The sequence below is a fragment of the Orcinus orca genome, chromosome 7 (genome assembly GCF_937001465.1).
Source record: "Orcinus orca chromosome 7, mOrcOrc1.1, whole genome shotgun sequence".
Taxonomy (NCBI): domain Eukaryota; kingdom Metazoa; phylum Chordata; class Mammalia; order Artiodactyla; family Delphinidae; genus Orcinus; species Orcinus orca.
The window spans coordinates 57,660,287-57,674,724 of NC_064565.1; the positions used below are offsets into that span (position 1 = coordinate 57,660,287).

At 37.5% G+C, this 14,438-nt stretch overlaps 1 protein-coding gene across 3 annotated transcripts in view; it reads right to left on the minus strand.

Annotated features, from left to right (window-relative positions):
* ABCB11 (ATP binding cassette subfamily B member 11) overlaps positions 1 to 14,438 on the minus strand; it is a 95,594-nt gene that overhangs the window by 38,506 nt on the left and 42,650 nt on the right. For all 3 annotated transcript variants that reach the window (XM_033423510.2, XM_033423508.2, XM_004267269.4), the window contains 7 exons: positions 13,176 to 13,289; positions 11,104 to 11,214; positions 8,747 to 8,872; positions 7,148 to 7,351; positions 5,394 to 5,564; positions 4,682 to 4,883; positions 3,688 to 3,763 (listed from right to left, as the gene is read on the minus strand). In XM_033423510.2, coding sequence (XP_033279401.1) covers positions 3,688 to 3,763; positions 4,682 to 4,883; positions 5,394 to 5,564; positions 7,148 to 7,351; positions 8,747 to 8,872; positions 11,104 to 11,214; positions 13,176 to 13,289 — 1,004 coding nt within the window. The remainder of the gene's footprint in view (positions 1 to 3,687; positions 3,764 to 4,681; positions 4,884 to 5,393; positions 5,565 to 7,147; positions 7,352 to 8,746; positions 8,873 to 11,103; positions 11,215 to 13,175; positions 13,290 to 14,438) is intronic.

The window sequence follows — 14,438 nt, forward strand, 5'->3', positions numbered from 1 at the left end:
GTTTTGTTATCTCTCCTTCTCTCCCTCTCTCTCTCTTTCACCCTGATGTTTGCTTTAGCATAATGCCACCTGGATACAAATGGACCAGTAGGAGGAAAGAGGGCCACTAGTGAGGTTTTCTCCAGGCTATATACTGCCCATAGGGATGGATTCAGTTAACAAATCTCTTATTGAAATATAATTTAACTTGGTGTGTTCATTCATTCACTCGACAGAAGCTTACCGTGCACCTACAACATGCAAACCAGTGCCAGGTGCTTTGGGGGATACAAAGACTGGTCAATTAGAGACTTCTCCCTAAGGGGCTTTATAGAAGAGCAGTGCATGCATCCAACCCTGATGTAAGGGAGAATGTGGTAAGTGCTATAAGGCAGATTTAAATAAACAGTATGGAAATTTAAAGGAAAAAGGAATGTATGTCAGGTGTTACCATAAAAAGTTTCACAGAGGAGGTGGTTAAAGTAGGTTCTGGGTATCTGTAGGCTGGAGGGAAGAGCATTGCTGATTGACAGAACAGTATAAAGAGAAGCATGGAGACAGAGTTACTAGTTATATATACTTAGTATAGAGCAGATACAGGAAGTAATTGATTCAAATTGTTTTGTTTTTTCCCTGAGATTTCTAGGAAGGAGACTCCTACTCTCCTCTAGATTAAACTTGAAAGTATGTGACACTGGAAGCTGTTGGCAATTATGTCAAGGAAAGAAGCTTCCTGAAAAATGAATACTGAAAAATAAGTAGAGCAGAGAAGGAAAGAGAAAGAAACGGTATGTATCTTGGACAAATCATCGAAGCCCCAGCCTTGCTTGATGCCAAAGCCTCCTTGGACTATTTATTGAGTTATGTTAACTTATTCTTTCCCTTTAAAGGTTAAACCAGGTTGGCTTAGGTTTTCAGCCATTTACAAATAGAGTCTAAGTGATACAGGCAATCCTGAAGACTTGAGAGGACAGAAGTTACACTATCAAAGCACTTAATCTGAAGAAGTACGGCATAAAGAGAATGATTTAGAGATGAGGAGACCTGCATCGGCTGTGGTAGTGTGATCTAGATGGAGCTATTCATAAGTCTCTCTCTGTCATCCGTATGCAGGTGAAGTTAGACTAAAACAAATACCAAGGTGGTGCCTGCCTATTATTGATGCTCATCTAGCCTTCTTGAGAAGGCAGCAATGCATCAACTGCATGACTCTAATTTGTTCCCATGTTCTGTTGATGGCATCGCTGTCCCCTTAGTCACCAGGTTCAACAGGCGCATTTATGTCAAGTCCTCCATCTTCCTTGCTCTTGCTCAAACTATTGCCAAGTCTCACTGTGATCAGGCATGAAACCACACCTCACCCCGATTCCCTGCTACCACACTGGCCTCCGGGACACCCCAATCCCCTCCCACTTGGCCTGAAACTCTGCAGCAATAGAGTCATCTCTTTAAGTTAGGTTAACTAAGGTTGAGAGGTCATCTCCCAAAAGTATGAGAAATAGGTATGTGTCAGCTAGAGAGAGCAGAGTGCATGACAGGGCTGAGACTTAAGGTTATGGGCCTAAATAGAAACTCAGAGCAGTAGAAGCCAAGGCAGGAGTATGTGCAGAAGAAGAGGGCATCAAAATATAGCTGCCTACAGCCCAGTTCTGAGCATGGAAGACCTTGATCCTTGTCCCCTCGAATTTCTACTACTTCATCTTATATTTCTTAAATCTCTCTTTCTCTCATTCCCTGTTGCCCACCATTCCACCTGTCTAGCATAAGCTGTCCCAGTTGAGACCATGGGCAGTAAGGGTGTGAGACAGGGGCCTGACCTGCCCCCTCTGGTCTGCCATAAACACCAGCATTAGAATTCTATCACACCCCTTTTCAGAAACTACAACATCTGCCCCTCCCTTCCTCAGAAGCTGAGTGCCACTTCCCACCACAAATAAAAACAGCTAATTTGGGAATATATGTTCTCTCTGTCAACATTATTATTTAGGAAATTACTGTCATCCATGAAATTGCTCTTGAACCTAAAATACATTACTAAAGAGAGACTTAGGCATCAGAAGGACTGAAGCCAAGGAAATATGATACAAATGAACATTTCAATGAGTCATCTTAAAAAAACGATCTGTCAGCATACACAATAAGATATTTTTAACAGACCTTCTTACTCAAACTTATAAATCTTTCTCTGCAGGAGGTTAATAGCTACTTTCTGTGTACAGGTGGTATTTCTGTGTTTCTCTTCCCAGTCACCCAGATGGAGAACTAATAGCTAAATAGGAAATATTTATATTAAAAATGGTTATCTGTTCCTAATAGTAAACTGTAAGTAAACTATGTAGAATGGGAAAAATTTTGTTCATCTGAAAAATTAAGAAAATATTAATTTTCTTGTTGACATGACCATGAGATACATCTCCTCTTTGATTTAGTGATCAAAAGAGTTGCCTAGTCATTTTCTGTGTTTAAGAAGTTAGTTGGTATCTTCAGATTGTGATTCTAATGACCTTTATAATTTTTTTTCTTCCAATCAGAAAAAAAGCTGGTTAAACATAATACCAGATGTCTATAAAAATTGCCTAACATTTTTGGCAATTTTTATATCTTTTATTTTACAGAGAAACATGAAGCTATTGTTTTATTACTTTCCAAATTCAAAAAATTCAATAAAACTAGCATTTCTTAGAATTTTTCTGAATAGACTTGTTCTTAAAAGGAAAAATAAAAATCAGTGAATATTAAAAATAAGTAAATCTGTGTTTGAACTACTTGGAGTTGTTACCTGAATATTATATTTTAAGCTTCTTTAACCATTTTTCAATAAACAATTAGCTGCCTTGAATGAGCAAGTCCTAAACTGAGTCTTTGTTCAGAGCACAGCCTTGAATTATATGTCCTAGAAATGGCAAACTCCATGGTGGAGAAATATGCTGTCAGTCTGTTGCCTACAAATAGTTTCCTACCTTAAGAAAAAAAGATCTTGAATAACATTTTCACAAATATAGACAAATACTCCTGGGCAGAATTATTCTTAATACATAGACTTTTAACATTAAAGGAACTATTTTTTTTTAAACTTTTAAACCAGAATGAAAAGCTAAATTTATAGTCTTGCTATATAGCATGCTCCAAAAATATGCTTTGGAAGTCAATGCCCATGTATTGATCTAGGAAAAAAAAAATTCATGTTTAGGAAAATTCTCTTTAAACGTCAGACAATGACTCTCGTATTTCACCTAGTTAAAGAATGATATGACTTTGGATGGGTAACTCTGGGAGCAGAAATATTTGTAATTCAATTACAGCTCAGTAGGTTGAAGAATGAAGCTAAAGGCATCAATTTGACCTCCATTTAAGACAGTGCTTCATACCACAGTTAGTTTTGGGAGACAAGTCTGAAGAGATTTTTTTAAAATCCCCTTTCTAAGCTTAATAAACAACGTTTTAACTACAGAGCATCTTTATCATGACCCCTACCCTCAATAAAATGAGAAGCCAAATTTAAACAAAAAATCTCTATGAATTGGAGACAGAAATGTCAATATAGCAAGCAAGGATTCATTTGCATGTTCATTATTACACAAGACCTGGGGCTGTGCTTAAGTAAGGGCTCTCCAGGTTGTACCTGAGGTATTGCCAGAGGATCTTAGCTGCAGTGGGCTCCTAAGAACATCTGAAAACTTTAAAATCTGCCCCGTGACTTGAGCTTACCTTAAGCTAGCTTGGTAGCTCCCTCTGCTAAAGGTCTGTTTTCTCTCAAGTAAGGTATCTTCAGTTTCATCTTTTCCTATTCAACACAACACAAGTGATCCCTTAGTGCATACAATAAACAGAACCATATCAAAATAAAATTATTATTTACTATATTTCCCTAGCATATCATTACTATGTCTGATGCTAAAACAGTCTATTAACTTTATTGCAATAAATGAAAGTTAGCACTTGTCCAGCACATTCTAACAAAAACAACAACAAAAAAATCAAAATACTGAGCAAGAGTGAATCTTTTGAACTATATGATAGCCTATGTGTTATCACCACAGAAATAGAAAACCTATAGATATAGCCGATATGAACCACAAAAAAACTTATGAGAAGCCTACTAGAGGTGGCAAAAAAAAAAAAAGATAGACGCACCAAGTTAAAAAACAAAACCAAAACTTTTCAGAATAAATCACATGTGTTAAACGTATACAGTCATTTTACCCAATAGCGTTCACAAATCCAGACGTGATATGGTAGAGAAAGTTTGGAATGTTTGGTTAACGTAGGTTGAGGTAAACCACCAAACCTGAAAATTCAGATTGAAAAAGGGAAGGTACACTAGGGCCTGAAGTATCTACCTACATTAGTGAAAATAAGCATAAGCCTTTTTAGCCATTGGTTAATTCACTCAGCCAACTAGAGGAGAGCTCCTACTGAGTGCAGGACACTCTAGGAAGACTCTCCTATTTGCAAACTGTGAGGGAAAAAAGGGATGGAATTGAAAGTTCTTCCACAAAAGACCTGTGTTTTAGCTCTATGACTTGATCAATAAATAAACCTCCTGAGCATTGTTCTTTCCTTTATCATCTATATAATGTCTCCCAGGGCTTTGAGGAGAACAAATAAGATACTGTATATTAAAATGCATAGAAATCCAAAAAACATTATATATAGCTAACTATTTAATATAATGTACAAGCATAATGGAAAAGGCACTTGCCCTTTATGTCTTTTTCATTAAAGGCTTGATCTCCTTGACTTTGCAAAGTCATTAGAGTGAAGTAAACTCCTTTCCTTTCCAACAGTTCTTCATGGGTGCCTCTTTCCACTGCTGTACCACGTTCAAAACCAATAATGACGTCTGCAGCTCTAACCGTGGATAGGCGATGAGCAACAGAAATGATTGTGAGCCCATGCTGAACCTGTAAGAGTGTACAGTGCACAGTTAAGCCAGACTGTAAGACAGAGCTGACATTGACATTTGGGCAGTCTCTGAATCCACAAGTAAGGCAGAGCCTCAGTTCCTGGGAAGATCCTTAAACAGGCTGTACAGACATTAGAAAATGCCAGCATGCTTTCTCGTAGCTAATAAACGCCATCACATCACATCACACCAATCAGCAACTGGTCCGGTTGCTGCTCTTAATCAACAGCTGAAAACCAAAATGGAAATTTTTTAAATCACATATTTTATGTTAGACTTAACAAGATTTAAAATTTTACACGTGCAGCTTTTAGAAGCACATCATAATGTCTTCCATTCAACTGTGAGGAACATAGTGGTGAGCCAATATTTTCCAGATGGAAACACTGACCCATGTAGTCCTTCTCTGTCCCTCTTTCTGTCTCTCCTCTCTCTACAGCTGCCTTTCCTACAGCAACATAAGAATTTCCACACAGACTTATGAAAGGAACTCAGACTTTCAACAAACCTTACTCAGTGCCTCTTGCACCATGGCTTCACTCTCATTGTCCAGTGCCGAGGTGGCCATGTCCAAAAGTAGGATCTTCGGGTTTCGGACAAGGGCTCTAGCAATGGCTAGTCTTTGTTTCTGGCCGCCACTCATCTGGCCTCCTCCTTCTCCAACAAGAGTGTCAAATTGCTAGGAAGAAGGTGACATCAGTAATGAAGAGGGAGAATTTGAAGGATCCTGACCGATTCTTTACAAAGGTCCTTTCTAGCTTCCTCCTCAAGCATGAATTTTCACAGGTCCGCCTTTCACTTAAAAAGACTCTTTCCTGAAACAGGGTATTATCTAATCAATATTTGTGTATAAAATAAAGATACTGATTTATCCTTTCATTCTGGGATGTAAAAATGTTTCTCTTTAGCTCAACTTCAAATAAAATGTTTCCACCACAATAAAAGTGGATCAGGGTCCTGAAAATCCATCTTAGAGGATTAGAGCATGTATCAAAGCATTGTCTCTTTTCTCTAGCTAGACAACACAGAAAAACACAACGCTAAAACTGTCTATATATTATGAATGAAAGATCAAAGTAGCTTTAAAATCATTATCATGAATAGCAAACAGTTACTGAGTATCTTGTATGTCTAGTGTTATACTGGAATCTCACAATGGGGCACTGTGGTCAGACTTTTATCTTGCTTATTATTAGCCAACATGAGTTGAGCGCCTACCATGTAGAAAGCATGAATCTGAGCCCTCTACACATATCATCATATTTAGTCCTCACAGATGCCACATGAGGTAGGTACTATTATTCTGCTCAGTTGATGCATAAGGAAATACTGGGGCCTAAGGGGGCAAAGTAACTTGCCCAAGTTCATAAGGCTTGCAAGTAGAGAAGCTGGGATTTGTATGGAGGCAGACTGATTCTAAAACTTTATACTTTTTAACCACTAGACTATATAATACTCGCAGCTGAAATCCTATTCATACAAATATTTTAGAAGGCTGAGTAGGAAGTATTCTAGAGCACGGACTCTGGAGCCAGACCACCTGGATGAGATCCTTGTCTCTCCTGCCTTGAGCAAGTGATTTGATCTCTTGGAACCTCAATTCTCCATCGGTAGATGCGGATAATAATAGTAGCTGCCTGACAGGATGATTGTGAGAGCTAAATGAATTAACAGATGTAAAGTGCTTAGAACAGTGCCTGATATGTAGTAAGCGCTAACTATGTGTAAACTAGCAATAATAACTCTTCCATTTAGCAGACCACTGGCCGCGAAATCCATACAAGTATATTACTAGGGAGTTGGTTTTTGTTGTCGTGTTGTATAAAATGAAGATGAATGAGGAAATTTTGAATATGTGAGATACAGTACTGAAGACACAGTATTAGCTGCCCAAGCACAAGAAAATTAGAGAGGAGTGACAATGATAGCCATCAAAAGGGCATTGTGAAAGTTACTGCCACATGACAAACTTATCATCCGTTTAGACAAATGCTTAATAGACAGAATAAGGAAATTGTATCTGGGTCAAAGGAGCTTTTAAAAGAAAGCTACCCCCGTTTGGTAGGTTTTTGATATATTAACAACAACATATTTTCAGACAAAGGGGAGAAACTCAAGATACATTTCTGGGCATAAAATTACAACATGACATTAAGATTTTAATAATTTAGGAATCAAATGAAAAGAAATGCACATTACTGTGTAATTTTTTTGCCTTCTACGACTTCTGGGTTTCCCTCTGGAATGAGAGGCTAGGGATACCTGTGGCAGGTCCATGATGAAGCTGTAGGCATTGGCTTCCTTGGCAGCTCGGACTATATCTTCCATCGTTGCATCTTCTCTGCCATAGCGAATATTCTCTGCAATGGTGGTGGAAAACAAAACAGGCTCTTGCTCCACTATCCCGATCTGAGCTCTAAGCCACTGAATGTTAAGAGAGCGAATGTCATGGCCATCCAAGGTCACCTAGAGAACAAGAATACAAAGTCACTTCTCTTGGAATCCTTCAGAGTTCTGAGTCATACTATTAGGTTGTACTTGACCTATGGGGAGAAAAAAAAGAGACCAACGAGATTGTAAAAGAAACAATTCCTCTTACAATGTGGTTGTTAATATAAGGATGACAACATAAATTGAAATCAAGTATAGCTGTAGGACAATTCGCTGTAGAAACACAATTGGTATAAAGCTCACTTGATATAGTTTAACATGATTGGCCCAGGAGTAGAAAAGTTTTTAATTCCTTAATAAAGAGTAGAGTCAGTTATTCACCATACTTTGAATATTTTTATCTTTTGACTTGAGGCCAAAATGAACTTCAAAAGACACAATGAAAATAAGCAATGATCTCTATCTTGTATATATATGTTTAGAACAAAATCTTACTTTCTGGCCAGACTCATCAAATGACACTTGGCTGTTCAAAAGCAATTGAAACTGTAAGTGTGATAAGTAAATAAATATTACTATTAGAAAAAAGTAAAAATTTTACATCAAGAAAACATGATTTCTATATATTCAGAACATAGTTATGGTGGTATGTAGCAAAGAATACCCAATCAGAGAACAAAGTGTCTGTGAAGAAAGAGAACTCTATCACATTTGCCATGCCACTCTGACAGTACATGCATTCTATAGAGCTCACTGCATGGAAGTCATTTAATATACAGTCAAATGATCCTATCTAAAGGCACCAAGGAGATGTTAACAAGAATGATTTTGAGGCAGAGTGAAAAGAGCATAGCCTTTGGCATCCAACAGATCTGGGTTCAGATCTCAATCTCTCTCCTTCCTCATCTGCAAAACGGGCATATTTATCTTTGGAGGTCACTGTGAAAATAAGTGATGATTTTCATAAAGCACTTGACATATAATATTGATAAATAGCAACTATCAATATATTTTTTTAGTTTCAATCTATGTTGATAGTCAGACAAACACAAGGAGAAAGAAACAGTAGTTTTTTAACCTAACTTCTCAAAGCAATAATCGAGAGCTGTTCTCTGTTAATTCTGGTCATGTAAGCTTTCTTATACTTAGCGTTTGGAGAACCTTAGGGAACAATAATAATTTTGTTACAATAAGAAGAAAGAAATGGAAATGTTCCCTCACTGAAGAGGCAGCAATACCATTTTGAATGTATCTGCACATTCAGTTACATCACTGAGCATATGGACTGGTTATTTATCGAACACAACCACCATGGAGGGAATTAGTCCAGTTGGTTCCGTCAAAAATCATTGTCAACTATGAAGATGTCAGGATGGTCTCAGTGTATGCTAGGCCTTTGTGTCTGACCAATGTATAACCATTTGCAATTTCCTATCCCCGTGGATTAAGAAGTTTCTAGAAAATACCCACCATGCCTTCACTGGGGTCATAGAATCGCTGAATGAGCTGCAGTGCCGTGCTTTTCCCAGCTCCACTGGATCCTACCATAGCTGTCATTTCCCCTGATTTAATGACCATGCTTAAGTTATTTAAAATCTGCAGAGAAAGGAAAAGAGCAATGTTCAGATTGCTGTCAATTAGGCTACAAGTTAGAATGCTTTGTGAGGACACTGTGTATGTGTTTACTTATGCCCTCAGAGCAATATCCACTGATTTCCCTCAATAACCAGAAAAATTAGTAAACAATGCCTAGGATGTGGTTTTAGCATTTAGCACATTACTTAGTAATAAACTGATAGCTGTAACCAACAAATAAAACACTGTTGAAGTAAATAAGCCAGGCCGAATTTGAAAAGTATGTTCTAGAATCTAATTTAAAATGTTTCTGACACGTCAGGATACCTCAAGGAGACTGTCCCAATTAGCTTAGGGGAGAAAGCCACTTAGCAGTAGAAGACTTTATTAAAACAAACTACTGGCATTGGGGATAGAAGATAAAACAGAAATGACATAAATGTATTTCAATTCAACCGGTATTTGTTGAACAGCTATTATGAACTAGCTCCGTACAGATATTATAAATGAAGCTTTCAGTTATCTGTTCAAAAGTCTTTACTGAGTAAGTACTACCTTGTGATCTATATTTCACAAAGCACTTTTACATATGTTGACATTTAATGTTTATATATATATATATAGTGCTACATTACAGTAATCAAAAATATACTTCAGAAATGTTATCAGAATATATGTAACTATGTTTTATATATAGATATGTATGAGGTGTGTGTGTGTGTGTGTGTATATATATATATATATATTTACCTACATTATAAGTATGTAGTATTAGAATTAAGTTGCATGGGATTAAGTTCTGTGGGGGTAATAGAAATAGTATTAAGAAAGGGTAGCTAACTATGGAAAACAGTACAAAGTTTCCTCAAAATATTAAAAATGGAACTGCCATATGATCCAGCAATTTCACTTCTGTGTATTTACTGGAAGAAAACAGAAACAATAATTTGAAAAGATACATGCATACTAGTGTTCATTGTAGTATTATTTACAATAGCCAAGATATGGAAGCAACCTAAGTATCCATCAATAGATGAATGAAGAAAATGTGGTATACACATATAAACACACACACACACACACACACACACACACACACACACACACACACAGGAATATTACTCAGCTCTAAAAAATTAAATCTTGCCATTTGTGACAACATGGATAAATCTAGAAGGTACTATGCTAAGTGAAATAAGTCAGGCAGAGAAAGACAAATACTGTGTGATCTTACATGTGGAATCTAAAAAACAAAACAAGCAAACAAGCAAAACAAAATGAAAATAGACTCAGAGATACAGAGAACAAAGGAGTGGTTCCCAGAGGGGAAAATAAGTGAAGGGGATAAAGAAGAACAAGCCTGCAGTTATAAAACAAAGGCACGTGGATATAATATACAGCATAAGGAATATGGTCAATAATATTGTAATAACTTTGTATGGGGACAGATGGTTACTAGACTTATCATGGTGATCATTTCATAACGTTATGCAAATGTCAAATTGCTATGTAGTATACGTGAAACCAGCACAATATTGTACATCAACTATATTTCAAATAAAAAAATGAAAAGAAAGGGTGGCTAAAGATACTCTTTAAAAATGAGGGATAAGTCTCCTCCCAAAGCCAGTTCATTTGGGGAGTAGATCCTAGTTTTCCTGTGGGGTAAATTGGCTTTAAAGATATTTGCTCAGTAGGTACGGGAAAACTGTAAATTTCCTTCACCATGTGCCCTGGACAATCACCTAGTACAAGACATGTGACCATAATATCACAAGATTGCCTTTCCTTCAGGGACGGATCTAGAGATCCTTGTGAACTTATGGATAGGAAATAAAAAACGTCAAAGACAGCAGCTTTCCTTTGCCACTTCATACCCTACCCACTCAGTGTCCCGCCTCCTGCAGGCTTTAAGGAGGTGGTTGATAAGCCATCCTTCTGGATTGTTCTGACTGTTTTGCAGTTTGTTTAGCTTGTACTCACAGTGACAGGATCTGCTACTCATCTTAACAGAGCATCATTCAGTTGACTTAACCTGAATGTGCTACCAGACTGTGTTCCCACCAGAGAGATTTGCATATATTATTATCACAAGGAATACGGTTTGTGGCCTGAGGAATGACAAGACACCTGAGGTCACTTCCAGAGAAACGTGTCTCCCTGCCTTGTTCCTGGAAAATAAGTCACGCTTCATGAAAACAATTATTCTGTGGCTCTGGAAATGAATCATCAAAGAAGAAATTGGCATTTACCTTCACCTCTGGTCTGGAAGGATAGTGGAAGGTCACATTATGGAATTCAATTTCACCCTTAATTCGATCCAACTTGTAACCATCTTCTGACATGCAGTCAATGAGGGGTTTCTGGAGTAGAATATAAAAGGAATATAGCAACAGCATGTATTATATGCATTTACTGTCCATCTCAGTTTGAACTGATTCATAAAACAGAACAACCACCAGGTTAAACACTGCAGTGATATGCCAAAGATAAGTTGCTTCCACATTACATATGCATTAATGATAGTAATAATATTCACTACCATTCACTGAGAAATTAATGTGAGATTATTACTATTGTAATTACTATTACTATATAGTAGTATTAATATATTACATATATTTATATATAACCAAACTTACATAAATAATTAATATACAATTAATTATAATTAATATAAAATGTCAATGATCATATAATTGGTATAAAATATTATCACATTAATTTAATTAATTAGTATTTACTGTATACTACTATGATATATTATTACATAATGACAATAAAATAATATAATAGGTTGGCCAAAAAGTTCGTTTGGGTTTTTCCATAAGATGTTATGGAAATATATAGTATTGATCTATAATTAATATATTAGTATATAATATATTGATATTATTATGGAGTATTGTAAATTGAGATACCACAGAAGACAATGTACAAGGTGTTTTAATATGCTTTTTTCATTTATGTAATCATCACTGTAACCTAACTAGACAGGTGATACGCCCATTTGTTCACTTGAGGAAGTAGAGGCATCTCAAGAGGCCAAGGTCCAGTAGTACCCGACATTTAAGTATCTATTGTAGATGATGATTAAAACTAACGTTCTCAAGTGGTGTCTTCAAATATACCAACTTTCAACTGATATGCTGAATTCCACCTCTGTTGTTGTTAGTGGTGAGCCTAATTCAGAACTTAACCATGTTGTTAGGTCATCAGACAAGAGTGAGGGTCATCTCCATCTACCAGAACACTCCAGGGTCAACTTCTTCCCTCTACCTCACTAGTGAGAGAAATTCATCATCATATCTCTATTTGGGGCTACAGTGTCATCTATTTCTTCCTCTTTGGTCTCTAGTAAAAATAATAAAATAATTTTTAAATGCCTTAATTTTTTGTAATCGTTTCAGGGGCCTCTCAGACTCGTCATCTTACTTGAGCATGCAACAACCCTAAGAATGAGGTAGACTTTGGATAGCTCTATGTGGTTTTCAACAATCTTTTTATACCCCAATGAATGAAACCCCAAAATATAAAACAACATATTGCCACCTCCCCCTTTCTGTTCTTGAATTTTGACCTCTCTAGCTTGACCACTGATGTCCTTCAATAACTTAACCAGGGAAATCCTAGCCAGGCTGCCAGGGTCCTTTACAAGCCTGTAGACTTTCTGTCACATTTAGAAGTTAATCTAATCTTATGAACTTGGTCTTAAAGTCCTGCGTGATCTGGCCCCTTCCCATTCCTCCAGCCTCTGTCTCTTGCTCACTCTGTTCAGTCACACTGACTTTTAGTTCCTTGCACTCACCAAGCCCTTTTCCAACCTGGAGATCTCTTCCATGGATACCTCCCTGCTCTCACCTCTCAGGCATCTCCCCTCCCACGAGTCCCCTTTTGCATGGCTGACTCACCTCCTTCGGTTCTCAGCTCAGAAACAGTGTCACTGTCACTGTCACTCAATTTATTGAGTGATGGATTGTCACTCAATCCATCCCCTATCCCAACCACTATCACACTGACCTATTTTATTTCCTTGCTTTTACTTATTACCATCTAATATTATCTTATCTTTGAATGTGCCTACTTTGGTATTGCCTATTTCCCATATGATATGAGAGCAGGGGCCTTATTTGTTCTACTTCACTCTTGCACTGCCAGCTCAGAATGGGGTCTGGCTCATGACAGCACTTATTTAAGTACTGCTGAATTAAGGGCATTGTGATAGTTTCTCATATTTTTTAACATTGAGGATAAATTCCTCGTGAGTTCATTCCTCCCCCCAACCCCAACCTGCTAATGGCCTTTACTTCTGGCTTTTACATACCCGGTCCATTGTCTCAAAAATGCTGGTGGCTGCTGCACGGCCAGCTGCAAAGGCTTCCAAACAGGAAGAGGCATTGCCAAGATTTAAAGCTCCTACTATGACACTGAGGAAAATCTGTAATAAAAAGAGACAAACATAGTTTTCATCAATTTGTAAATAGTCTTCACTGTCATTTGGGCTGCCCATGTGAACTCAAAGATTTCTCAGAAATATTCTTCTGTGGGAGTTTCAAAGCTAAATAGCTCTTTGGAAACACTAGGAACAGTTTTTGTTCTGCAAAGTATCTCCAATTTTTCTACTGTTTTGATTTAAAAGACTACATTATTTTTGATTGAACATCACTATTCTACAAAGAAGAACATGTTTTTAGATCAGTAAGAGGTCTAAACAAGGCAGCACATAGACACTGAGTGGGTTAGAGTAGTGATACGATAATTGATTCATTATATAAACAGCCTTATAATGTTAAAGACTTCTGGTTAAAGGGTTGTTGAAATGATAAAGACACTGTGATTAGCTTGATTGTCCTAGAGACTGGTACATGCAAAATATGCCTACTACTACTGCTATATTCCTGCTACTAGTGAACTAGTTTTTAGGATAACTACTGCTATACTACTACTAGCAATAATAACAATAATAGTAAGGTATGTGTTTAAGTGCTCTACTCGTATTACTTCATTTAATCCTTACAACAGAAGAGGAAACAGAGGTGTATGGAGGCTGCCTAACTTACCCAGTGTCTCAACGTGTATTAAGGGGTAGAGCATTATTTGAATCCAGGCTCTTGACTGACATTTTGTCCAGCTTCCAGGCTCATCTACTGCTGCTGCACACAAGTGGAGTGACCAGGCTCCTGTGCAGAGCTGGTGAAGCTCTTCTTTGACTCACCAACCTGGCCATCTCATTAAGTTAGGGGAAGGCTACCTGATCATGATCAGATGTTCCTACCCAACAGCACTCTGTTTTGCTTTGTTTTGTTTTGTTTTTAACATCTTTATTGAAGTATAATTGCTTTACAAGGATGTGTTAGTTTCTGCTTTATAACACAGTGAATCAGTTATATATATACACATATATCCCCATATCTCCTCCCTCTTGCGTCTCCCTCCCTCCCACCCTCCCTATCCCACCCCTCTAGGTGGTCACAGAGCACCGAGCTGATCTCCCTGTGCTATGCGACTGCTTCCCACTAGCTAGCTATTTTACGTTTGGTAGTGTATATATGTCCACGCCACTCTCTCACTTTGTCCCAGCTTACCC